This window comes from Otolemur garnettii, unplaced genomic scaffold (genome assembly GCF_000181295.1).
Source record: "Otolemur garnettii isolate 467f Iridium unplaced genomic scaffold, OtoGar3 scaffold00002, whole genome shotgun sequence".
Classification (NCBI taxonomy): domain Eukaryota; kingdom Metazoa; phylum Chordata; class Mammalia; order Primates; family Galagidae; genus Otolemur; species Otolemur garnettii.
In genome coordinates this window covers 32,889,970-32,916,367 of record NW_003852397.1, presented here as the reverse complement: position 1 = coordinate 32,916,367, position 26,398 = coordinate 32,889,970, and the positions used below count along the sequence as shown (strand labels likewise).

Here is a 26,398-nt window from a genome sequence, read left to right as displayed (position 1 = left end):
CACGGCACTCTACCCAGGGGGACAGCTTGAGGCTCTGTCTCAAAAAAAAAAAAAAATTAAAAAAAAAGAAAAATGTAATACTCAAGTCATGTTTGACCTCTGCAATTACAAGAGATCCAAGATAACAAACATTATTGGTATATACTGAGTATCACAAATTTAATACTGTTTTTTTTCCTTTCTTAAAATGTGTACACATTTTTTGATACCATCTGCATAAGAAAGCAAAATTTAAAAAACAATAAAAGTCATCAGTCAGCAATGTGTTCATCTGCCAGAAGCCCCCTGTGAATAAGGGTCTAAACAGATAAGGGCATTGTTTTTCCCCCACAAAGAAATCCAGGTGTGGACAGTAGCTGACTTTGGTTCCGCCTGGTCATTCTCAGGGCCCCAGGCCTCCTGAGTCCTGTCTTTCCTGGATGTTGGCTTGTCTTGTTACTTCAGGGTTGCACCATGGTTACCACAGCACCAGAGATCTTGTCTATGTTCACGGCAGGAAGGAGTGGGAAGTTATGACTCCAACCAGCTATTGATCTTACTGTGTCTCCTCCATGTTTTGAATCAAAAGCACCTCTTTGAGCCACTCCCTCAGGCCTGCCTTGAAATGCTAACCTTTCTGTAGCAAAGTTTGCTCCCATCTCCCTGGGCTGTTCGGTTCTCTCTTCCTTGGCTCCGGTGACACTGCAGTCTCTTGCTTCCTAGGACAACTTGTAATGGGACTCAAAGGGGAAAGAGGATTTCCTGGGCCTCCAGGAAGATGTCTCTGTGGACCGCCTGTGCATGTGAATAACCCTTCCTATGGGGAGTCCGTGTATGGGCCCAGTTCTCTGCGAGTTCCTGTGGTAAGGTTTTCTGGGCAAAGTCTGGGGTGGTTATCCGTAAGGACCTCTCACCTGAGGTCCCTTGGGCCTTTGTAAAATCCTTCTGGTAAAATTTATTTTCCTCCATTGCTCTGAGAAGATACTCATCATAGGAAATAAAAAAAAAAATACAGGAAAACCCAAAGAAGAAAACCAAATTGTCCATTTGTTTGTGAGTTCCCTTTGGGGAACTCACAATTTTCTTTGTCTTTTTAAAGAGTAACTTCTATATGGTTGAGATTATGTTGTATAAAAATGTGAAAACTCTAGTTATCTCAGTTGGAATCCTGGTATGTTCCATACTCTATAAATAGCATTTTAAACTTTTTATTATAGAAAATTTCAAATACATATAAAAACAAATAGAGAGTGTAATGAGCCCCTGTGTATCCTTTCCCCAGCTCATAGCTAGCCCTGTTGCCTTGTTTTCTCTTTATGCCTACTCCACCCTCCCGGGAAGTAAACTCTGGACATCAATTTATCATAAGCATCAGCAGTAATTTAACCAATGCCCTATTGTTGGATATTTATAGGGTGTTCCCAAGCTTTGCACTAATGCAAATACTGTAATGAATAACTTCAAGTATAATAATTTTGTTAAAAATCATTTCCAGGCTCAGCGCCTGTGGCTCAAGCGGCTAAGGCACCACCCACATACACCAAAGGTGGTGGGTTTGAATCCAGCCTGGGCCTGCCAAACAACAATGATGACTGCAACCAAAAAATAGCCGGGCATTGTGGCGAGCGCCTGTGGTCCCAGCTACTTGGGAGGCTGAGGCAGGAGACTCGCTCGAGCCCAGGAATTGGAGGTTGCTGTGAACTGTGATGCCATGGCACTCTACCCAGGGTGACAGCTTGAGGCTCTGTCTCAAAAAAAAAAAAAAAAATCATTTCCAGATGTTGAATTACTTGACTGTATAACGTCACCGTTTAATTTAAGTTTTGGGAACAGAGTGTTTAAAAATGTTAAAACACAGTAGATATTTTCATTTCAAACTCAGACATTAGGAAGAGGATTGAGAAGGTATAGGAATCAGGATATTCCTCCCCACTTCAGGAGGAATGAAAGAATGCTAGAGCCCAGTATGCAAACACCCCTTCCCACTCTTCACCAAGCCAGGAGAGATTCTGTTTCCTTCACTAGCTTTTCCTCTGTCCTCTGTAAAAGTACTTTCTGGAATCCTCACCAGTGTGTTTTCTGGCAGATTTTTGTGGTCAACAACCAGGAGGAACTTGAAAGGCTGCACACCCAAAATGCCATTGCCTTCCGCAGAGACCAGAGATCTCTGTACTTCAAAGACAGCCTTGGGTGGCTCCCCATCCAGGTACGGCCGGGCGGGCACCTCAGGACATATCCCACCGCTCCCTGCCCAGGAAAAAGATACATCCATTATGGGAAGGGAAGGCCGTGCAGGGGGGCCCGGGGCAGAGCTTTCTGCGGTCTTTCTCCACGGAAGGGCTAAGCAAACTCTTTACACTTTTTCTGAGCAGCTTCGATGCCCCTATCCCCAAATAGGAGATCCTCTCTGAGCCCAGATTCCAGAGGGCCTCCACCTCCCTGCACTGCCAGGCTGCCATCTTGATCTGACCCACATTCCTCCAGCTGCACAGCTGAGGCACCTTTCTCAGCCCCAGGAGGAAGGCAAGGGATGCCTCCAAGCAGTATGCCTCCCTGCCTTGTGGCTGCCTGGGCGGGACATCCTCGAGTTAATGCTGTGTGTCTCTTTGGCCAGCTGACCCCTCTCTACCCCGTGGATTACACTGTAGACCAGCCCAGCACCTGTGGGGATGGGGTCCTGCAGCCCGGGGAGGAGTGCGACGACGGTAACAACAACGTGGGTGACGACTGTATCAGTGAGTGAGGCTAGTCCGGGAGGACTTGGGGCCCAAACAGCCGGTGGGGGGAGGAGGGGCTGGGCAAGCTCTGCACACCAGCTGTGGCGATTTGGGATCATTCGAGAGCCAGGGACGGTGTACCCAGGCTTCCTTGTGATTCCCTGCCTCAATTTCAGGCCACATGTTAACTCTTCCACCACCCAAGCAGGTCAGTGGGGGTGGTGTCAAGCACCCTGGCCCCAGAGAGGCCTTCCCTACTGGGAAGTGTAGCCACCAGACCCTCCTAATCCTACTTTCTAGTAAAACCCATGTTTCAGGCACAAAAACCCAATCCTCCTTCCTCATCCCCTTCTGCGTCCCGCTCACTCCTCCTTAAAAGGAGGACTCCTACTAAAAGGAGACAGAGCCAGAGCACCTGCGTGTTCTGTAGGGGAGGGGAGGAGGCCACCAGCCAGAGCTGCCATCCTCATGGCCTCGTGGATGCTGCCCCGCCAGGCAGGCAGCACACTGGAGGTTTGCTTTTTTTTTTTTTTAAACCAAGTGACAAATCCAAGAAGTGAGGTAGAAAATGGGCTTTAGAGTCAGAACAGAGTTTGAATGCAGGCTCTGAGGGCCACCAACTCACCTGCAGCTCAGAGCAGAGGCCACACTATGTGGATGGGGAGATGGAGGGTGACTTACAGCTCTGACCCTCACTTTCCTTGACTGTAGAATAGATGCAACTCCCTAGTCGCTCCCCACGGGAGCTAACACGTGCTTTGGTTGTCTGGATGCAGCAAGGGTTTGACATCCATTCCCTGCATACATCTGTGTGCTCGTGTTTTAACCCCGCCTGTGAAGACCCAGGTGGCTCGGGTCTGGGTGTGCCTGGATGCGGAGTCACAGGCTTTGCCCTCAAGCAGCTCAGAGGAAGCATGACAGGGCAGAGTGATAAAGGTGCACCAAAGGGTGGGTACAGGGAGAGATGCTGCACTGTCCCTGACCACTGTAGGACGGCAGTCCCCGAGAGCTGGCAAGGCTCTGCACCTGGAGTCCTTTCTGCCTCTGGTGCAGACACTGTCAAGTAGGAGCTCTCACATTAGGAGGGACAACAGTCTCTACGAAATGAGGGTGGGTTCATATTCCAAGACCCTCCCTGTGTGAGAAAACAGAAGTCCTTGCTGAAGATCATGTGGCTCTCCAGGCACACAAGGCTGGGCCCCTCGGTGTCTCCCCTCCCTGAAGCTCTCTTGACAGACAAGACCCACCGTGCCCCTCATGGTGCCTGATGCTTTGCAGTCTCCTGACTTCCCATGGGCCACGGGGCAATGTCAATGTTCCACTTCTACAGATAAGGACACAGATGCTCCCTAACCCTCACTAGTGAGTGGCAAGGCTGGGTGGAGCCTGGACCTCCTTATTCTTGTCCCACTGTGCATTGATGTGAGACCTCACGCCTGAGGGGCAGTCCCCGGTTTAGGCTAAAGCTTAATGGAGGTTGGTTTTTCAGGGAGTGCAGTGTTTTGGGTGGATCCTTCGGGCCCCACGGTTCTTAGAGGCTGAGGCAAGCCTGTCTTACCCCTGACCCTTCCTTCTCAAGGCTGTACTTCTTCATGTCCCCTCAGACTGTCACCGGGCTTACTGTGGAGATGGTCACCGGCATGAAGGTGTGGAGGACTGCGATGGCTCTGACTTTGGCCACCTGACGTGCGAGACTTATCTGCCTGGGTAAGGATGATCCCATGTGTTATTGTAGCACCCATCTCTCCTCCCTCCTTCTTCTCTTGTCCCTGCCCGCTCCTTTCCTTCTTTTCTTCACAGATATTTCAGTACCCCTCGCATTTCTGGTACTTTCTAGACATTGAGGTCCAATGACAGATGACCCAACACATGCTCTCTGCCCAGCTGGAGCTTCTGCCCAAGGGGGAAGACAGGCAGTAATCACTCACTCACTGTGGCCCTCATGGTCAGTGCAGTCTGAGTGCCACTGAGGCTACACCGGGGTGCATACAGCCACCCCCTCCAACCTGGCCCTTTGCTGGAGCATGTGCAGCCCTGTGCCCCATGGTTACTATAGCAGCTTGCTGGGCTATGGGCCTGAGAAGGAACTCAGTGGAGGGCGGAGGACTCAGGACATCTGAAAGAATCTGTGTCTACATGACCTGACTCCTCTGGAACACCTGCCCACCTCTCAGGCATGCCTGTAGCTGCAAGTGACATCACACCAGACATGAAATCTCATAAAACATTCCCTTCAAGAACCTCTTTGGTTATTTCCTGGAGTCCTCAGTGGGTGTCCACGTTACTCAGGACAAGTATCCTGGTATCCCCGCCTCCACGCTGACATCTTCCAAGCCAGCTGAGGGCTTCTGCCTGGTGAGGTGCTGCCTCCATGCCCAGTGGGTAGCCTTCTGTGCTCCTTCCAAGGTGCAAAATGGTACCTTGTTCCCCTTGATCCTCACAGGCCAGAGTTGTATAATGTTCTTAGGAAAATGGGGAGGCTGCTCTTTCGTAGCTAAGCCATGTTCTGCTCTTCCCTTTGTTTTAGGGCAGATCTGCTGGCCCCTCAGGCCTCTTTTTTTTTCATTCTTTTTTTTTTTTTTTGAGACAGAGTTTCACTCACTCCATCTCCCAGGCTAGAGTGCAATGGCATCATCACAGCTCACAGGAACCCCAAACTCCTGGGCTCAAGTGATTCTCCTGCCTCTGCCTCCCAAGTAGCTGAGACTACAGGTGCCCACCAATACACTGGGCAATTTTTTTTCTATTTTTGGTAGAGACAGGGTCTACCTCTTGCTCAGGTTGGTCTCAAACTCTTGACCTCAAGCTATCCTTCTGACTTGGCTTCCCAGAGTGCTAGGATTACAGGCGGGGGCCATTGTGTCCAGCCTGGCTTCCACTTGTAGGCTCAGACCAGGCCCTCAGCAGGGCTGGGGAACAGATACCATTCCTGTCTCTCTATAGCCCTGCTCTGCTCTGTCTTCCAAGGAGGACTCCTCAACACGTACCCTGCAAACACACACAGCGTGTTAAACCAGGCCAGAGCAATATGCGCCTGTCTAAACTCCAAGCCCATTGAGGTTTGGCCAGGATGCCACACAGTCTGTGTGCACATCCCTGAAGTAAGGAAGGCTCATGACAGGCCCCTGCCAAGGAGTGGGCAGATCTGAGCCTCTTAATGGCTCTGTGGAGATCACTGAGTGCAGACAATCAGACATGGAGTACGGATCAAGCAGAGCCCAGGCTTCCCACAGGCTTACTGTGCTTACTCACCTAATCCAGAGATGCTGGAGGGGTGCTTGTGAGCATGTGTGTGATGCATTTGGGCTTACAGAGCTGTAGACTGCACTGTCTAACATGGTAGCCCCAGTCACATGTAGCTAGTCAATGTTTATATTTAAATATTTAAAATAATTAAAATTAAAATTCCATTCTTCAATCACGCTAGTCATATTTCTACAGCTTAGTAGTCACCTCCAGCCAGTGGCCACACAGACACAGGATTTGTATCAGTATGGCCTGGTCTAATGGTCAGCACTGCAAACCTTTCAGGCCTCGAGAAAGGGGGGCTTCTCTGGCCAATGTGGTATTGAGAGCAGGGCTGCCAGCTCCTTCTACCCATATCCCTCAGCTGGGACTCAATACAAAACAACCTAAGCCCCTAGCCCCAAACGAGAATGAGAAGACTTTTCATAGAACTTTGGCCCTTGGTAAGGTAGCAACCGTGATGCTGTGCGGTGAGGTTTGGCCAAGAGTCAGCAGAGGTGGCTTCTCAGCACTTGTCTTTGCCTCCCTAGGTCGTATGGAGACCTGCGGTGCACCCAGTACTGCTACATCGACTCCACGCCCTGCCGCTACTTCACATGAGGCCTGCGAGGAGAAGGTGGGCTGCGCCCCACACAACTGGCAGCAGCTTCTCCTCCCTCACCAAACTGGCCTTTGCACTGTCCTGAACCAGTCTCCATCAGCCTTTGTGTGACAAAAACAAGGACAAACTCCTGCTGCTAAGATGTGCTTTTAACTCAGTCTGACTGGAAGAATTGAGGACCATTGCATCCTGTCTTACTCCAAAGGACCGGAAAACCTCCCACATGCCCAAGCTGGGAATGGTTGCCCATCACTACCATCCGGCCTAACAGCCGCTATAGTGCCCTTCCTCTTCCGAATGCAGCTGTGGACTTGGCTTAGAACTGTTAGACTCAGAGGCCTGTGGGGCTATGCTCATTTGTTTTGACCTCTCATCTAGAGTCTGGAGTACAGGCCTCTCCACCCCTCTGACCTCCGGATGGGCAGCCACCCGCTGTCGGGTCTCCCAAGGCCTGTGAACCACAAAGCAGAGAAGTGGGCACATTCTCTCCATGTGAGTCACGCCCTTGGACCTGCTGAAGGACCCCTGAGCTTGGCCCAGCCTCATGTGGATGTAGCTCCCTAAGGAAGAGACTTAACTGTGAAAAAGTACTGAGAAACCTGCCAGACTCATGGTTGCCCAGTGGGGGGCGGAGGCTGGCTGGGCACCCGGCCACGTGAGCAGCAGCCTCTTTGTCTCTGTGCTTCCCAGAGGGCGGCTCTTGTGCTTTCAGAATCCCTGGCAGCATCCTGACCTTAGCTCTCTGTGCACTTTGACCTGTGTCTTGCAAACATCCTTCATGTCCCTTTCCTGTCCAGGAGACTCACAGGCATAGAGTGACCTCTATGAGGCCACACCTGGGCAGGTTGTTTGGTGTTTCCTTGGTCTTTAGGATAACACCTCCCTGGGTTTCCCCAGCTGGGGACCCACTGTTGAGGACACTCTCCTTACTCTATCTCCTCACTTCTGCTGACTCCTGTGAGTACCCTGAGACCCCATTTTTGTGTCTGCGTGTTGCATAGCCCTGTCCTCAAGTCTGTGTGCCTGAGCGCCTCCCTTTCTATAGCATCGTTGGTCCTGCATGTCTGTGAGCTGCCTTTCATCACCATCTTTCTTGAGTGGGGCTTCACTTTGTATTAAAAATACATCTCCAAGGTGAGCCCCCACCACAGAAAAGTGCAAGTCGGATTTGCCCATTGGAATAGAAGGATGCTCCTGGATTTTTGTACATAGCTGTATAATTAGCCCAAGTCTTGGAAGTCTCAGCAAGCAGGAGCTTTGGGCCCAAGTGGTCCATCTGCTGGTGGTCTACAGGTGGACCATTTCTCCTACAGGTGATATCAGCCCAAGGTGGTGTCTTTAGAGGTGGGTGCATTGATCAGCCTGGTTCCCTGAGCCTCTACTGCAAGCTCTGGGGAGACATTGCTTCCTTGCTGCTTCCATCACACTGGGATGTATGGGCGGGAAATCAAGAAAAATAAAGGCGGTTCATTTCTGCACTGTGGCTCTCTTCCTAGGAGGGTTGGGGCCAGTGTCTCAGCATTGCTGGATAGAGTGAAGAGTCTGAATGAAAGACTGCTTCCCTGATTCTCAGAGGGTTCTAGAATGTATAAGCATTCCAGCTCCCTCAGAGACAAGGCAAGCCTCTTCCCCATGTCTGTTCTCTTGAGTGTGACCTGCATACACTCAGGCCCATGGGTGGCCAGAGACAAGCTGTTTATAAGCATCAAGATGGAGCTTGGATGGGAGCTGGGTTTCTGCATGGCCCCCTCTTGGTGGGATAGGCACAGGAGTAAAATAGAAGAGTGTCAGGTGGGGAGCTGGGTCCTGCTCCCCTTGTGCTGCTATATGCTGCCACAGGACTTTGTGGAATCTAAAATTCCAAATTCAAACCTGGCCTTCCATTCTCTATGAAAGTGTGTCTATTGAAATAAGCAGATAGAGTATTAACTAATAGTCTTAGCCAGGAGTGCTGGTGTGTACCTCTAGGCCCAATTACCTGGGATGCTAAGTGGGAGGATCACTTGAGTTCAGTAGTTTGAGGCCATTCTAGGCCTAGAAAATGCTGATATTGGGCCTGGGATTACATTTTAAGTGCGACTACTCTGAAGAGATGGTTCACCTGAGAACAATGGCAGAAAACTTGACCAAAAGAACACAGGGAGGAAAGGAGTGGACTTGGGTGGGTGGCTTTCGGATATTCTTCCATTCAAGCAGTAGAGCTTGTGCCCCCTCCTCATGAATCCAGGTGAGTTTTAGACTGCCTTGACCAATAGGATACTACAGATGTGCTGCCAAGGGACTTCTCCGACTAAGTCATAAGAAGCCATGCAGCTTCTCAGAACACTCATTCCAGAGAGAAGCCAGCCATTGTGGAAGGAAGCCCACTACCCTGAGGATGGCCATGCTGAGAGGCAGTGTAGGCCCTCTGGTTGATAGTTCCAGATGGGCCTGCTTCTCGCCATCCCCACCAGGGAGCCTGACATGTGAGTGAAGCCACCATGGACCCTTCAGTCCAGCCTGTCTGCCAGCTGAGTACCACTAAGTGACCTGAGTTGAAGGAACAAAGAGCAGACTTGCCCAGCCAAGCTCTGTCCCAATTCTTAACCAACAGATTCCAGGAGATAAAATAATGATTGTTTTAAGCCATTAAGTTTTAGAGTAGTTAACAACATATAACCAGAATAGTGCTCTGGTAAGAAGGAGGGAGGGAAGCAAACTACATGCAGGGAATAAAGTGGGGATGAGATGCCAAGTAAAGAGCTTGCCTTTGGTGCCCTCTGCAGGAAGCATGAATACAAATCTGTCTTAACTCCTGTTGAGACTTACCAGGGAACATGACAGAACCAGGAGGGGACTTAGAGATCACACAGCCCAGTGTTCTTAACCATGGGATATGTGGCTGTAGGAGATTGATTGTATTAGTCCCAGTTCTTCCCACCTCCCTGTATCTACACCCTCCCCAATGTACTTTGTAACTCTGCGATCAATTGGTAGAATGTATTTCCACACCACTTAATTCTGAACTTGGCTCTGGCCAATGATACATTACCAATTGTGATGGAAACATTTCATATGTCCTCCCTCTCTTGCACCCCTGCCTTTGCCATGACATGGCCAGAATAGGTTACTGGAGGCTGAGACACAGTTGAGCTGTCCCCACTGTGCTGGCCAAGGCCATCCTAAATCACCTGAACCTTACTCAACTGCCAGGGCATACAAGGGAGCCAGTCAAGACCAGACCTGTCCAGTCAAGGCCAGTCTAAATTGCCAACCTTAAGATCTGTGAGCAAAAAACAATTTTTTTGAGACAGAGTCTCACTTTGTCACCCTCAGTAGAATGATGTGGCGTCATAGCTCACAGCAACCTCTAATTCTTGGGCTTAAGTGATTCTCTTGCCTCAGCCTCCCAAGTAGCTGGAACTACAAGCACCCGCCACAATGCCCAGCTATTTTTAGAGATGAGGTCTCACTCTAGCTCAGGCTGGTCTCAAACCTGTGAGCTCGGGCAATCTACCTGCTTCAGCCTCCCAGAGTGCTGTGATTACAGGCATTAGCCACAGAGCCTGGTCTGCAAAATAAATTATTAACCTATTGAGTTTTGGGATGGTTCCGTTATATACCACTATAGTGGCAACAGTTAACTGAAGATAAAACTCCCTTAGATGATGAATGTACACCACCATTTCCCAAGAGATGGTTCAAGCCTACCTCCTATTTCCACCTGAGGGAATGCATGCCAATCGCAGAATAAGCAGCAAAGGATTCCTAGAGAATTAACTTGTAATTTTATTCAACCCAAATTTACTGAGCACCCATTAGAGACAGAGAATTACAAAGGAATATAATCACTCCCCACCTAGGAGTTTACAGTCAAGGGGGCAAGCCAAGACCACAAGGCAGACATGAACACTGCTGGAACAGAAGCTGGAAGCAGGAGAGCAGATCACCTCCAGCTGAACATCTGCTGTGGCTCAGAGGTATGTATACATGTGGCACAGTGTTCCAGGTCCAGGGAATTTTGGAAACTAAAGTGACTGTAGGATGTCTCCAGATTCAGCTTAGCTCTTGTATAGTTCTCAGATCCAAAGCCAAGCCTGCCTTTCCAGACCATGTGAAATGGCCCCAGAAGCCACGTTGCTTGCTAAAGTCATCCTTCAATTAATTTTGAACTTTATACCTTTTAAAAACTAAAGTTCATCCTTAAATTTTAAACATCACACCTTTTTAAAAACTGAGGTATACTTCCTAATGATCATAAATACCAAATTAAAAGGAATCAATCTACTTAGCTGATTAGACTTATGCATAAAATTCTCTTAAAAGAATCTATGTGGCTCACTAATTGCTAATAAGAAAAACAAACCCCACAAAAACATTAAAGTTTACAGTTGATCATTTTTATTTAAATACAACATTTTTTTTTTCTTTTTGAGAGACAGTTTTCCTCTGTTGCCAAGGCTAGAGTACCATGGCCTCAGCCTAGCTCACAGCAACCTCAAATTCCTGGGCTCAAGCAATCTTCCTGAGCAATTGGGACTACAGGTGTGCACCACCACACCCAGCTAATTTTTCTGTTTTGTAGAGACAGGTCTCACTCTTGCTCAGGCTGATCTCAAACTCCTGACCTGAAGCAATCCTCCCACCTTGGCCTCCCAGTGTGCTATGTTTACAGGCATAAGCCATCATGCCCAGCTGATAAAATGATTTTTTAAAGAGAATGAACAACAAAAACCTTTTATACAGCAAATATTTTACATAAATGTAAACATGCATGTCTACTTTGTAATTAAGCAAAACAAACTTTTAGGCACAAGATTTTAAAAATCATTGAAGAATGAAACAATGAACCCAAGACAGAAATAACAGAAGCCACAAAAACATGTATTTCATAATGCTTCAATTGGTCTTGTCTTCCAACCTACTGGTTAAGGCCTGAGTTTCAGAAATCCTACCTTCCTTACCAAATGGAAAGATCCCATTTGGCTATACCTAATATATATCCACATAACAGACTAATCTTCTTCCAAAATAATGTAATAAATACATCATTCATGCGCACACATACACACACACACACACACACACACACACACACAACATATCCTACTGAACCAGCCTCTCTCAAATAGGGAAGGATTTTGGAATTTTCAAGTTTTCCCACCACTGATACACATATTAACACCTCACATGGAAAAAATGATTCTGCAACAGAAATCAAAATAGTTAATGAGTGGTATTATTATAAGTCTCTAGTTTATTTGTATTGTTTCCCCAAATCACATGTTTACTAAGGCTTACTGTGGCTCTTCAGACACTTGAGACTTAAGTCATTTCATCTTGCCTATATGACCCACAGTATAGTAGACATCGTACAGAGCAAAGAAAAGGCAATTTTAACAATTCAGTTAAAGACTTCTAAATCATGAAACTCAACATGGATATTTCCAGCTGCTCCAAATGATTGGAATGTTTTCTGTATGTCTATCCCCTGTACTGCTCTGGTTAGTTTTCTCTTCCTCCTCCCCCAAGCTATAAAAGCATCTGAATATCTATTCCTGTGGATACACCAGGGCATAGAGAGGAGAGTGACAGTCTCTGCTTTTAAGGAGCTCATACCAACCAAAGTGCAAGCAAGAGAAAGGTCAGTATGTACACACAGGACATTCCATGTGGGTTGAAAGAGACGACAAAACATGGCACCTGTGGGGGCTCAGGAGGGGGGTTTTTAGGTGGAGAGGCTGAGAGGCAGGAACAACAAGTCCAGTTTGGCTGGCACAAGGTTATATTTAGGAGAAGCCATCTGTGAGGCAAAATTCTTGACTTCCAAAAAGAAAAGATTCCTTACTCTGGTGGGTAAAGCTAGGGGGTATGGGAACAGAACCACCAAAGACTTTGTGCAGAAAACAAAATGGAGCTGTGCTATGGAATAACTGTGCAGTGTTGGGTAGGACAGATGACAGGAAAGGGTCTCAAGCTCAGAAAGCTTGACTCACCACGCCCAGTGACACATGCAAGTACTTCCTATAGAAACAAAAGTCTTGGCCCAACATGCCAAAAACCACAGTTCTGTCTATATAAATCAAGGCTTTTGAAGAAAAAAGGGAGGGAAAAAAAGAGAAAGACTTAAATAGACATTTTTAGTTCAAGTTCCTGGAACCTGCCTCAGTTTGAGCAGGTTAAGAGCAGTGAAGCAATTCCCCCATCCAGTAACAATTCAAGTCTCCCAATCATGACCTTCACCGTCCCTGAGCTGTTATTATCAAAGAATCATAAAGCAATTATCAACCCACTATAAGTACGTTCCTACCTGCCACCAAATCCACTGAAACCACACAACAGATTGAGAATCCACCGCAGGGCATAGTGCATACCTGTGACCCCAACTTGGGTGGAGTGGTGTGAGCGTGCTGCTAGGCAATGGCTGCCTGTCCCCATCTCCAGCTCAGTGGGGTCACTATGTGGGTGACAATAGTCAACTCTATAAACAAACAAAATCCCCTACCACAGGCTACTTCCTTTCTAGGTCTAGACTGCTTTCCTCTACTAGCTGGGGAGGGAGAGGCATCTGAGTAGGGGTTTTCAAAGAGGAAAATTATTATTACTGTCTTGGTGCCTGCTAAACCAAAAAGTAGATGGAAACTTCCCAGGACATATTCATTCAAACTATAGAAATGGGCTACTCCTTACTAATTATAGGATGATTTATCACACACTCACTCCATATGGAACATTTACTAGTGACCAGTTTCCTGCAACAACAGATTCATTTAGAAACTGTACATTGTAGAAGGCAATCTTGTGACTTTCTTCTAGTTGTATATAAAAAATACAAATTAGTCTGGGAGTCAGGCACAGACAGTGGTACAAAAGCATGCACAGACATACCCTATCAAAGACTGTGTCATTTCATACTGCAGAACTCCTATCTAGATTCCTGTGCTTGGAAACTTACTGCTAGTTCATTTGTTCAGAGAGGTTCTTCACTACACCTCTCTTGTACTCCTGCCTCCCCCTGCTCAAATCCAATGGCTGTAGAACACTTTGTATAGATCCACGTGGAACCAAAAGCCCCAGCTTAATTCAGTCACACACATCAGCACAATGGCTGCTGATTTAGTTTGCTCACTCAGCTTTACGTATTCAGGAACTGTGTGGATCTGAATTCAAGCTAGAAGTACCCAAGGCTTTTGTCTTTTGGAATCTAATCAAAGCTCCAATGTACACCTAAAAGTCCCACACATAAGAATCTGATTCCAATAAATGAGATTCAAGGGAAGGAGTAGAGAGAAAAGCCTGGGAAGGGGGCAGGCAGTGCATAGGAGACTGGCCATAGCTAGCTGGGTGCTTCCCTTTCCTAGTCTGTAAATGGAGGGTTCAGCCAGCAGATCTCCTGGGTCCCAGCCAGCTGACATTCAAGCACTCTGTCTTGAAGTCCATTTCTACCTAGGCTTATCAGGCTGAGCCAGACAAAACTTCCTTACCACTTTGTGTCAACAATTTAAAGTGGTTTAAACATATTTCTGTTTGAGGTTTCCTCCTCTGTCCTTATCCCCTTAAAGACTGTTTCATTTCACTAGTGCAGACTACTTGGCCAAATTGACTGGCCTGGTTAAGGAATGGCCTCTGAGTAACCTAGATTAGGGCACATTTGTCTGTTTCTCATTAACAATGTTAACTAAATAGAAATATAATTCTGTTAGTTCTTCTACAGATCTACTTTGAAACGTGAGATTGTTCAAAAATTACATGAGAAAATCACCCATCACCACTAAGTTAAAGACTTGAATATCTGAATGCTCCAGAGCCTCAAACTCCTACTACAGTCACTGATCCATAACATTTTCCTCTTGGTAATGGACTCCACGCTAGAGCAGCCTGGTCTTGCAGCATGTTTGTGCACCAAAAAGTAGATTTTCAAAGATCCAGTGCTAGTCATCACTGTCACTGCCAGACTCGCTCAACTGCAAGTCATTTCCTACAAAAACAAAAACAAAAATAGAATCAAACCAAAAGTACAGAATTTAAAAATTACTTTCTCACTATTTTTTGATTGACTGCTATGGCTATCATACTACAGTAAAACCTTGCTAACTCAACTTAATGAGGGAGAAAAATCCATTTAACTTAGTGAAAAAAACTGGTAGTCAACATTTTAAAAGAGATGCTATTTTTAGTATCTGCAAAGCACAGCAATACTGATTAGGATGAAGCAAAGGAGGAGTAGGTTAGAAAGCTTTTAAATGTGTTAATAAGTAGCAAGGAAATATATATAAATAACTGATTTGCCATTTGGTAGAACTGCTTTATAAAAACTAAGGAAACACCATGTTAGGCTCCCTACTAAGGCAGTTGAGTACTGTTAACACCAGTAATACACTAGAGTACTATTCCCTCTCTGGTACACTTCTGTTCTGGATACTCGTGTTATTTTAAACTTTAAATCTGAACTAATGAGTTTTACAAAGCCCCAGATTCTTGTTTAGGGTGCAAAACTTAGGAGTGAAGAACTTAAGTACTCAACCTTTCACTTTAATAAAACAGGAATATGTATAATAGAACACCAGCTGACATTGTTTGGATTAAAAAATAAAAGTGAACTTCCGTATTTCTGGATTGCTAATCTCTAGGCTAGTTCTTCTCAAAGTGAGGCTCTGGAGTCCCAGAGACTCTTTCAGCAAGGTCTGATCCTGAGGTCCTCCCTTCTCCATTGACCTACCTTTGTAATGCTATTTTCTCTATACCCTTCAACCTATGCTGAAGACAGGCAACATATGGCAATGTCTTCAGAGATTTTTGGTTGATATAGCGTGTTGGGGTCAAGAGGACTGTTACTAGCATCTGGTGAACAGAGGTCAGGGATGCTCTTAAACATCCTATGAACAGGACAGCCCCCCACAACAAAGATATTTCCCGCTCAAAATGTCAATAGTGCCAAGACTATCTTTGCTTGGTCTACACCAGTGGGGTTAACTAGGTTTAGCTTCCCCACTGTTGTCTCCAGACCTTCCAATTTCCTCAAAGGGAGGTGCACCACAGAAGAACATTCACTAGGCTTCCAGAAAAATAAAAAGCACAGAAATTCAGCTCTCTCCCTACATCCAAAAAAAAAAAAAAAAAAGAAAAAAAAAGAAAAAGAAAATTTTGCCCTTATTTTCCTCTGCTTTACTTTAGTATCAACTACATTAAAAGCCACCCAGATATTTTATGATATCCATTCCTCTCCCTCTTGCCAGAGGCTCATTGGTCTCCACATAAATCCCAATGGCATAGGTTCCTATGTATGTGAACTACAGGATATCTCGCTGTCTGCATTCTTTTTCGTGAAAGTCCTGGAGGCAAAGGCAGTATGATGGCAGGTAAGCTCCCCTATAGCCTGCTTTATAAACAAAAGCAAAGAGCCTACTGCTCATGTTTAAGCATTTGTCAGAATTCACAAAACTCAATTTGTGCCATTGGGGAATGGAAAAGATAAAGACACTTTGAGTCTTGTGTTTCCCTTTTTTACTATTATGTAACTCCCTCCTTTCTAGTCCAAATTATCTTTGCCAAGATCATTTTCTATGCCTTAAATGTCTTCAGGTTTATAGGGTCTGGTATAAGATAAATAGAATATGCATCACTAGCCCTCTCTCAGCCATAAAAGGGACAGCACTCTTACTGAGGGTGTTCATAAGCTGGGTGCTTCCTTGTGGCCGGCTGGTTCCATTGGCAATGGCAGGCCTGCTGTTGTAGGGCTGCTGGTGTGAAGGCTGTGGAGAAGAGGCTGGGCCATTGTCCTCGCCTCCACTGCTGGAGCTGTCGTCATCACTTCCCGAAGAGCTCTCAGAATCTGAGGAGCTGCTCCCACTGCTACTGCTCATTTGTTCAATAATATCAACTTCAGCCCTCAGCTCTGGAATAAATACATGACATGGATCAGCAGAGCCACCACTCCCAAGGCAGTTTGTTGAAGCTTCTATAAAGAGCAAATCAGCAAAAGCAACAATATTAAAAAGCATATGTATTTTTTGAGACAGAGTTTTACTCTGTCACCCTGGGGAGAGTGCCATAGCATCATCGTAGATCACAGCAACCTCAAACTCCTGGGTTTAAAGTGATTGTCTTGCCTCAGTCTCCCCAATAGCTGGGACTACAGGTGCCCACCATAACATCTTGCTTAGAAAGTATTTAGACAAAGCCCTACTTCTCAATTCCTTAACAAACATATAAACAAAATGACTAAAACCAAAGTAAACAAAAAAACTATTTCCAGAGAGACGATGGAATTACCCAAAATAAACAAAAAGCAGACTCTGTTTCAAGAGAATGACTATTCTGTATAAAAAGTGATTTAAGTCTATTTTGCCTTTATTTATAAAAATAAACCAGGTGTAGCAATGTTTCTGAGCAAAAAAGATTGTGAATTATGGGGTAAAACCATAATTTCCAGAAAAGAGAAATACTATGTTAAAAGGCTGAAAAATACTTGACCAGGAGTTGGAAGGTCTAATGCTTGTTTTGGATCACCCTCTAACCAGCAGTAAGTTCCAGGTGTAAGTCAATGAATATCCCAAGCCATTCTGGAAAAATGCGGGCCAGACAGCCCTAGGGTCTTTTTCAGCTTTCATGTCCCACGACATGAAGACTTGCAGGGAGAACCACAGCAACTAAGAAAAATGGTGGAACAACATTCCTCCTCTCCATTCCACATGTTTGACTGACAGCCTTTTTTACAGATGTTAAGCAGGGAAGAAAAAGCATGTTTTACCAGCCATTTCAATGTCACTGAATACATTAGGATATATCACAGGATATATCAAGAAAGATGCCAGATTGTCCTGTCCAAACATAACAGGTGACTTTAAACACCTATATCTCCTTTAAGCAGAACTGACAACCAACTACACATGATCTAATTCTTATTTAACTTTAGAGGAAACGTCTACCATAGCATTCCAATATCCACAAGGTTTAAAAAATTAAGACATGTATAGCTGTGCATAGTGAACAGAGTGATTTCATTTTCCACCCCCTCTGTAGGGTAGAAAAAGCAAACTTCCCAAGGACAACTCTTTATCTTTCCCCATCTACTATTGCTGTATATTTCATTTTGTTTCATTTAACTTAGAAATATGAAATATGCCACTTAGCCTCATAACTTAGAAGACTTTGGAACACTAAAACCATGCACTGTATGGGGGAGAAAGCCAAAGTAAACCTTTATCTCAGGTTTGCAATAGAGAGAGCCAAACCACACCTCGAAGTCTAAGCCATTATCCATTTCCACCAGTCCTCATATTCATACATTTTGTGTCAGCACCAAGTTTTTGATCATGGTATTTTAAATGGTCCTCAAACCTATTTTTTAGAAGAGGTGGGGTCTTGCTGTGTTGCCCAGACTAGAGTGCAGTAGCTATTCACAGGCATGATGACAGTAAACCAATATCTCAAGTGATCCTCCTGCCTCAGTCTCCCAAGTAGTTGGGACTATACCCAGCCCCTCTATCCCAGACACTACATTAATATAAAGCTCAGTAATATTGCTGCACTTAGTTTTTACTCCCTACATCTAGAATCCTTTCTTTCTCCAAAGCCTTAGGGGTATGCTATATGGAGCTTTAGATGACAGTCATACTTGTTTAAATCCTGGGCCTCTAAGCATAATGCTACCAAGAAAGCCACACTCAAATCACTATTCAGGGAATTACCCTTATCAAATGAGATAAATGGCAAAAGTTGCCACCCTCACCACCTCTGGAACAGTGAGCTGTGCAAAAATTTTTCTGATGCCAGTGAGTGTGCCTGCCACCATGTGGGAAAAGCAGCCCTGTGAGCTCCACAAGAACATCAACTCTCTACTCCAAGTTGCTATCATGGCTCCACAAAACAATGTCTACCTCTTTTGATGTCATCCAACTGAGGTTCAGGTGAGGGGTTATCTTTCAAGGGAGACGTTTTGGGTCCAACTGGAGGCTTCATTGGAGCTCTGAATGGCATAGGTGGTGGAGGTGGTGGTGGCTGTGATGGCTGTGGGGTACGAGTGGGCTGTTGTTCCATTCGGGCCTGGATTTTACTGCTCCCCTCAGCTCTGAAAGGAGAGACATACATTAAATCAGAGGGGGAAAAGAGTGGTTCTCAAGCACCCAGTCATCTCCATAGAACCTCATGCTCTATCCAGACCACTGAAAAATACTGTCATTTATAAATTGTATCATATTAACAACTCATTCAATATCTGAGTGTCTACTGCCTTTCAGTACTGTATCATGCAACAGGGATACAGAGATGAATAAAACAGACTCACTGCCCTACAGAACCCACATGTTATAGCAAGAAGGAAATAAAAGAAATATAAGCTATAACTTGATTATGAGAAATCATTTTACTAGTAGAAATTAGTTATGCGTTGCTTAACAATGGTATGTTCTGAGAAATCCATCATTAGGTGATTTTATCATGCAAATATCATGAAGTGTACTCATACAAACCCAGAGAAAACATTTTTACTTACATACATTTTTTTCATATTGAAAATGAAATGCCCCAGCACCATTAATGAATTATCAGTCATTTCCCTTACTTGATCTGCAACGTCAGTTTCAAGTGCCATATATCAGGTTCCCATTGTGCTCTATTATCATCTTATGGAACCATGTTCATCTATGCAGCCTGTTATTACAGGCAGTACCTGACTGCTTCATTGTGAGCAATATGAAGTTACAATCACAACCGCATCGGCTCCTAAATAAACTAACTCTTAAAATACTGGCCAACTCGCAAATTTTTCCATTATCTACATTCTGCTTGCTCATTTCATCACATGCCAGCTCTTGTTGGCAGACAAGCAGAGTTCCACCTCAAGCTGAGAAAATTCTAGCCCAGTGCTTCTCAAGCTTTTGCTTTTATGTACCAATCAATCACCTGGGGATCTCTGCAGATTCAGACTTGGTAGTCTTAAGATGCTGCAAGTCTAATAAGTACCCAGGTAACATGACGCTGCTACTCACCAGATCACACAGAGTAGCAAAGGAATATACGACCACCAGGCATGGGAGGGGTAACTGTGGCATCTGGTTCATTGTACATGATGAATACACATGGACAGTAGCAGGACAGAAGCAAGGGCTACACAATGCGTTGCCTGGGCCAGTTCACAGCTCTAGCACTCAAATTTAAGCAAGTCACAATCTTGCTAATCCTCAGTCTCCTTATCTGTTTTTTTTTTTTTTTTAAGGGTAGTTAATAGCACCTTTCTAAAAATTATTCACAAAGATCAGATAAGCTAATGTACATAAAGCATCTAGAACAGTGTCTATAGTACATGAAAACCTCTCAACGGTTGCTATTTTTTTGTGAAATGAATAAAGAAAAATGACTTGAGGAAGCATAATAGAAAAACATCAGTCTATGACACTCTCTTTAAAATGATCATATTATAATAATTACTATGTTACACTTAACAAAATAGAACCACCAGGTTACTTCTATTTGCAGAACTAATTTTGACTTTCAAACAAACCCTAACTGGTTTCATATTAGATATGTAATATCTGAAAGAATTCATCATTTTAAAAAATTGGCAATTTTAATTTAGTATTTTAGTGACCTGAAATGTATCTTATAAAACAGTTAATGTTTTTACTTTAATAAAGAATACATTATTCAATTATTCTTTCATAATTATAAGTCTATAAATTTAAATTTTATCCCTTAGGTGGTACAATATCAACAATTGTTGAGTTTTAAAAGATTAGCTTTAGTTTAGTTAGATTAGTTTTAAAAGATTAGATAAAGTACATTATCTTTCCCCAAGGTGCCCATATTTTCAGGCATGTTCAAACTTTTTTCTTTACTGCCACACGTTGAAGAATGAGTTGCCTTGGGCCACAAACTAAATACACAAATACTAACTAAAGCTGATGAGCAAAATAAAGAGGGTCCATGCATATTTTTTGTAATATCTGATAACCACAGATAAACAAAGCTGTCCTCAAATAATCTGTGCACGGCTCATAGGCTAGACATCCCTGTTAGGTCTTAAAAATATTACTCCTTTTTATTGCATTTGAGGAAAAGATGTATTTTATTGATTTATCTGAGTAGACACAGGCAGAGTTAAGATTATCAATAGAACACTATGAGCAAGGAGATGCTCATGACTTTCTAAAAACTAAATAAATAACACAACAGTTTAGAAACATAACAGAAATCAGCATGTGGTTATTTACATACCTTGTTTTCTTTACTTGAATGCTGCTACTGAGTTTTTCTAGCACATATTCACCAGTGTCATGATTAATAATAAGTACACAGTCTTTCTGGTAAGGCCGTTTGTTTCCCTTGAACACAGTCATTGGTGGTGTGGATCCCTATTTGCAAAAAAAGCATAAGATGATCAAACTAAACTTAGGAATAACAAAAGTAAATTTACAGATGACTCTATAAAAGATGTAGAGTCTCTAAGATGACTCTTTGATAAAATCTTTTATCAAAGCTACTCAAAGTGAACAGAATGAAGTAATTTCTATTTTAACTCCTTCTGAATTCCTAGGCAAAAATAAAAAAGGAGACAATAAAACAGCAAAAAATTGTGACTGTGCAACTGATTCTAAGTAATCAAGAAAAGTAGTGTAAAAATTTTAAATTACTGGGCAGTACCTGTGGCTCAGTGAGTAGGGCACCGGCCCCATATACCAAGGGTGGCGGGTTCGAACTTGGCCCCGGCCAAACTGCAACAAAAAGTAGCTGGGTGCTGTAGTCCCAGCTACTCGGAAGGCTGAGGCAAGAGAACTGCCTAAGCCCAAGAGCTGGAGGTTGCTGTGAGCTGTGACATCACAGCACTCTACCAAGGGTGACCAAAAAAAAAAAAAAAAATTAAATTACTGTACATGTTTCTAGGGATTACAGAAGTGTTATAAATAATGATAAAGTACAAACTGAGAAAAATAAATTAACCATCACTTGCATTATACTAAGTAGAGCTATCACTTAGTAACAAGTGAGTAATCTACATTTCTTTCTCTTTTTGTTGTTTGGTTTTTTTGAGACAGAGTCTCATGCTGTCACCCTGAGTAGTGCCATTGTGTCACAGCTCAAAGCAACCTCCAACTGTTGGGCTCAAGCAATCCTCTTGCCTCAGTTTTTCTATTTTTAGTAGAGACTGGGTCCCACTTTTACTCAGGCTGGTTTGGAACTCCTGAGCTTAAGCAACCACCTGCCTCAGCCTCCCAGAATGCTAGGATTATAGGCGTCAGCCACTGTGCCCGGCCCATATTTCTTTCTAACTAAAGAGTCCAGGGCTTCCCTCTCATGTGCCAAGTAACCAACAGAGAATGCTCCAAGGGAGGTCATTATCCTAGTTAGCTCAGAGTAAGTAATTATGCCATTCACCTGCTTAAACCTTTCTATCACTCCTCTGTTGCTCTTAGGCCAAGGGATAAAACCTTTAAACTAGCCGTCTGGTCTTGCAAGCCCTTGGTTCCTCCCTAGCTCTCTGTACCATGCACCCCTGGGCTCTGTGTGCTTCAGACCAGATGGCAACTGGCTTCTCTCAGATCCCCAAGCTCTTTATTGCCTCAGGGCTTTAACAAAGCTTCTGTCTACTGGGTGCTGCTGTTTTCTCTTTAATTTACTCAATCTTCAGATCGACTCAAAGTTTGCTTCCTTAAGAAAGCCTTCCCTGATTATGTAGAATAAGTGCTATATTTTCTTTCTTTCTTTCTTTTTTTTAGAGACAGTCTTACTTTGTTGCCTTTGGTAGAGTGCTATGGTGTCACAGTTCACAGCAACCTCCAGCTCTTGGGCTTAGGTGATTCTCTTGCCTCAGCGTCCCCAGTAGCTGAGACTACAGGCATACACAACGCCCGGCTATTTTTTGTTGCAGGGCCCGGTTCAAACCCGCCACCCTTGGCATATGGGGCCGGCGCCCTACTCACTGAGCCACAGGCGCTGCCTGTATGTTTTCTTATACTTAAACTCCAGTCCATAAGCTCCACAAGAACAAGAAATATGTTTGTTCAAACTTTTATTCTCAGTGCCTAATAATGACCCAATACATGATAGGCATTCAATTAATACTTGCTGAACATAGGATTTAATGCCTTGCTTTAATGCCTTGCCTCTTTGATTTCTTATTCATACAGTAAAAGTTTAGAGCTGGAAGGACTTCAGGGACCATTTATCTAACACTTTGATTTTACATTTGGGAAACTAAGGTCCAAAGGGAGATGATGTAACCTGCCAAAAGCAACAAATAACGTAATAGCAGTTTGAACCAGCAGATAATTTTTCCTCAACACAAAAGTTTTCCAGGTCTTTGTGTCCAGAGCCTTTTCATTCTACCCCCAACTACCAAGAACTTATTATGTTCCTGGACAGGGTTGTGACATGCAATGATACATGTTCATTAAGAACATCATGTCATCCTGTGGGCTTTGTGATCAGTGCTGTCTTGGGCAGGGCTTCACCGAAGTCTTTCCTTTGTAAGGGTTTTCCATAAAGCTCTGAACTAAATTCATCTGTAAATTAGATGAATATTTCAAACCCCTGGCTCCTGCCTGAGACTAACAGCCTGTACTTGACACTTATCAGATAGATGCTAATCCTGCTCCTGTTTGTCTTAACTCCTGGCTAGGTTAACCCACACTCCTGAGCTGTTATGCCTATATAAACAGCAAGGTACCTAGGGCTTTTCTCTTCACAGTTACTTGAGAGAAAACAATGCATACCTAAAAGAAGAACTCAGTGCCTAGACAGGAACCTTGTCTACTTTGCAGCAAATGGAAGAAAGCCTAGTTTGGGGAAAGGGCAAACAATCATTTTGAATTAAGCACCTGAGTAGCATGAATTCTACCCTGTTCCACTCCCTAAAATTCCTTTTTTTCCTAATGTTGGTATTTTAGAAATCTAGACATTTTAAACAGTAGGAAATTTACATCACAATAACATAAAATATGAGGATTCACTATGATCCTTATTTTAAAGAATTAAATGAACTTACAGGGATATGTGGCAGTGTAATTGTGACTTCGTCTCCTTTGCCAACCTGAAGCTCTCCTTCACATGAAGTGTCTATAGATGCTGGCTTAAAGTCATCTAAAGGAAAAGGATAAAACACTTAACCCCCAGGTTATTTCTAAGGGTTTCCTCAGTATTTTAACTTAAGAGTTGGTTTTTATTACTCAGATAAGGACAAGAAAAATGATTCAGAAGTCTTCAAAATGATTTCACTATGGAAAATTTCACTATACAAAAATAGAGAAGACAGTACTATGAACCCTGGTATACCATCATCCAGCTTCAATTACTACCAACTCAGGGAGGATGGTTTCATCGACAAGATCCACAGATTTTTCCTCTGACCTCTCACTGGATTATTTTGGGAGGAAAAGACAGAATTTACACATCATTTTATTAAACAAAGATAATAAAAGGGATACTTGAAAAGTAATGCCTCATCATCCATAAGGTGTTTTATTAGAGTTATGAGGATCAAAAGCAACAGAGCATATGAAATATACTGTGACTGGCTCAGCGCCTGTGGCCCAAGTGGCTAAGGCGCCGGCCACATACACCTAAGGTGGCGGGTTCAAATCCAGCCTGGGCCCGCCAAACAACAATGACGGCTGCAACCAAGAAATAGCCAGGCGTTGTGGCGGGTGCCTATGGTCCCAGCTACTTGGGAGGCGGAGGCAGGAGACTCGCTTGAGCCCAGGAGTTGGAGGTTGTTGTGAGCTGTGATGCCATGGCACTCTAGCCAGGGGGACAGCTTGAGGCTCAGTCTCAAAAAAAAAAGAAAAATACTGTGACTATAAAACCTGTATGAAATATAAAAAGGGGCCGGCATCTGTGGCTCAAAGGAGTGGGGTACTGGCCCCATATGCCAGAGGTGGCAGGTTCAAACCCAGCCCCTGCCAAAAAAAAAAACAAGAAAAAGAAATATAAAAGGGCACAGCATAATAAAAGCTGATTTCATTTTGAACAGACAATGCTAAAATTAGAATTTGCCACATTCAAGTTCCATAGCTTTAGTAAAGATACTTTTGTAGGCTTGGCACCTGTGGCTCAAGTGGCTAAGGCGCCAGCCACATACACCTAAGGTGGCGTGTTCGAATGCAGCCCAGACCCGCCAAACAACAATGACAGCTGCAACCAAAAAATAGCTGGGCATTGTGGCGGGTGCCTGTAGTCCCAGCTACTTGGGAGGCTGAGACAGGAGACTCGCTTGAGCCTAGGAGTTGGAGGTTGCTGTGAGCTGTGAAGCCATAGCACTCTACCCAGGGGGATAGCTTGAGGCTCTGTCTCAAAAAAAAAAAAAAAGATACTTTTGTAGATGTTCACAGCAGACAGCTTAACTGTATCTCTAAAAGTTATCCTGCTCATATTTCTGAATTGCAGTTAGAACACTGCATTCAGAATTGTATGTTAGAACACATGAATAACCATCTTCCTTCACATTAACACACACCTGCCTCAAACTGCAGGTCAGGTGCTTAAATGAATGGTGGCCTCATTTAAATTCCACAATGCCCTTCAGTAGAGGAAAACATCAACTTAGCAAACTGCTCATGAAATGATGTTCTTATATTCCCAACTTCTCTCTTTAAAAGAGCTGAATGTGCTGTCAGTAAGAAGCACAGTAATGGCACAGCAAGTAACCACATAAAGCTGGAACTTCAATAGCTACCACGCCCTCTTCATGTATGTTGAGTCACATCTATTAGCTCCTCTAACAAAAACAAGTCTTAACCAGCGTCAGTGCTACAGGAAATCAAAAGGCTGTGAATCATGGAGGGATGCTGCTCAGTCAGCCAATTCCTAATAACCAGAGTGCACTGTCTAAACAGAGTCCATAATCATGTAGAAAAAAGCCCAGCATAATGACTATTTCGACATTCCTTATGACTGCTCTCTTCTTCCAAACATAGATCAAGCTTTAACCTATTCCCAGTTCACAAATTCTAATGTTATTCTTTAACCACCGCGGGACTTGGTCCGGGGAAAACTCATAGTATGGGTGATCTCAAAAGACATCAAAGTCAAACGAGGCACGGAAAGAAGAGGAAGATTCCCGATGAGGCGCAGAGAAAATGAAGACTCTTTGGCAGTACAGGGGACAAAGGGCAGTATCAGGATGTCCAGGAGTAAGATCGGGGAGTAAAGAAAGCTGAGCAAATCAGGGAAGAGAATGTATTAGGAGGGGAACAGATGAGCCCTTAGCAAACGGTCAGAGTATTTTCTATGTGGAGAGCTCTGATGGAGTAATGGGGGGAGGAAGAACTGGACTCCTTTGGCTTAAGGACTGGGGGGTGGGGGTGGACAGAAACGAAAAAGAACCAATAACTTTTGGAATTATGAGGTAGAAGAATAGTTGGGAGTGACGAAGTCTTGGGAACTCCGATCTGAAGGAACAAAACGAGGTTCCAGAGAAACTGGAGTAAGGCTGGGACTGACTCTGGCAGGGAGTTCCCTGGACTTTGGAGGACAGAGGGAAAGAAGGAGTCGAGGTGAGCATGTGGCGGCTAAAGCGGCCGAAGGGAACCTGGGAGCGTTGACTTACAGCGAATGGTGTGGAAGGAGGCTCGCGGCCGCTTCTCGAAACTCTCCCCGAGCCTCAGGCAATGTTCCTCGCGGTCCAGCAGAGGGTTCGCGGTCCCGTTCATGGCCCCGCACGGGCCTAGCGCCCAGAGCGGCGCTCTCGGGGCGCGGCCGCTGCCAGGGTTTCTGGCTCCCGCGTCCGGCAGGACGGTGCTCCCAGGATACCACTCCGGAGCGCACCGAGACCCCAGCCGGCGCCCACCGGAGGCCGGAAGCAAGTCTTCTGGGCGCCGCGGTTGGGGGAGACTCTGAGGAAACAAGACCGCGGGACTTCCGGCGTCAAGGAGGGACTTCCGTC

General features: G+C 44.5%; 2 protein-coding genes across 2 annotated transcripts in view; one reads left to right on the top strand and one right to left on the bottom strand.

Annotated features, from left to right (window-relative positions):
* The window catches only part of COLQ (collagen like tail subunit of asymmetric acetylcholinesterase), a 45,808-nt gene extending 37,787 nt beyond the window's left edge, over positions 1-8,021 (top strand). Inside the window, exons 13-17 of the mRNA XM_012805818.2 lie at positions 703-842; positions 2,066-2,185; positions 2,594-2,714; positions 4,301-4,403; positions 6,473-8,021. Of these exons, the coding sequence (XP_012661272.1) occupies positions 703-842; positions 2,066-2,185; positions 2,594-2,714; positions 4,301-4,403; positions 6,473-6,542 (554 nt within the window). The 3' untranslated portion in view covers positions 6,543-8,021. The remainder of the gene's footprint in view (positions 1-702; positions 843-2,065; positions 2,186-2,593; positions 2,715-4,300; positions 4,404-6,472) is intronic.
* A 3,857-nt stretch (positions 8,022-11,878) lies between these two features.
* On the bottom strand, positions 11,879-26,375 carry EAF1 (ELL associated factor 1). The gene is made up of 6 exons (XM_003781869.3): positions 26,063-26,375; positions 23,504-23,598; positions 20,737-20,873; positions 18,402-18,592; positions 16,184-16,417; positions 11,879-14,500 (listed from the first exon to the last, which is right to left on the bottom strand). The coding sequence occupies exons 1-6, from the start codon at positions 26,163-26,165 to the stop codon at positions 14,454-14,456; spliced, it is 807 nt and encodes a 268-aa protein (XP_003781917.2). The 5' UTR covers positions 26,166-26,375; the 3' UTR covers positions 11,879-14,453.
* Positions 26,376-26,398: the final 23 nt, after the last annotated feature.

Excerpts from the sequence above, each read along its gene's own strand:
- EAF1 (XM_003781869.3), bottom strand. The coding sequence starts at position 26,165 with ATGAACGGGACCGCGAACCCTCTGCTGGACCGCGAGGAACATTGCCTG. Across the intron at positions 23,599-26,062 it reads CTCCTTCCACACCATTCGCT|ATGACTTTAAGCCAGCATCT; the intron begins GTAAGTCAACGC and ends CTTTTCCTTTAG. Across the intron at positions 18,593-20,736 it reads ATTCAAGTAAAGAAAACAAG|AGCTGAGGGGAGCAGTAAAA; the intron begins GTATGTAAATAA and ends CTCTCCTTTCAG.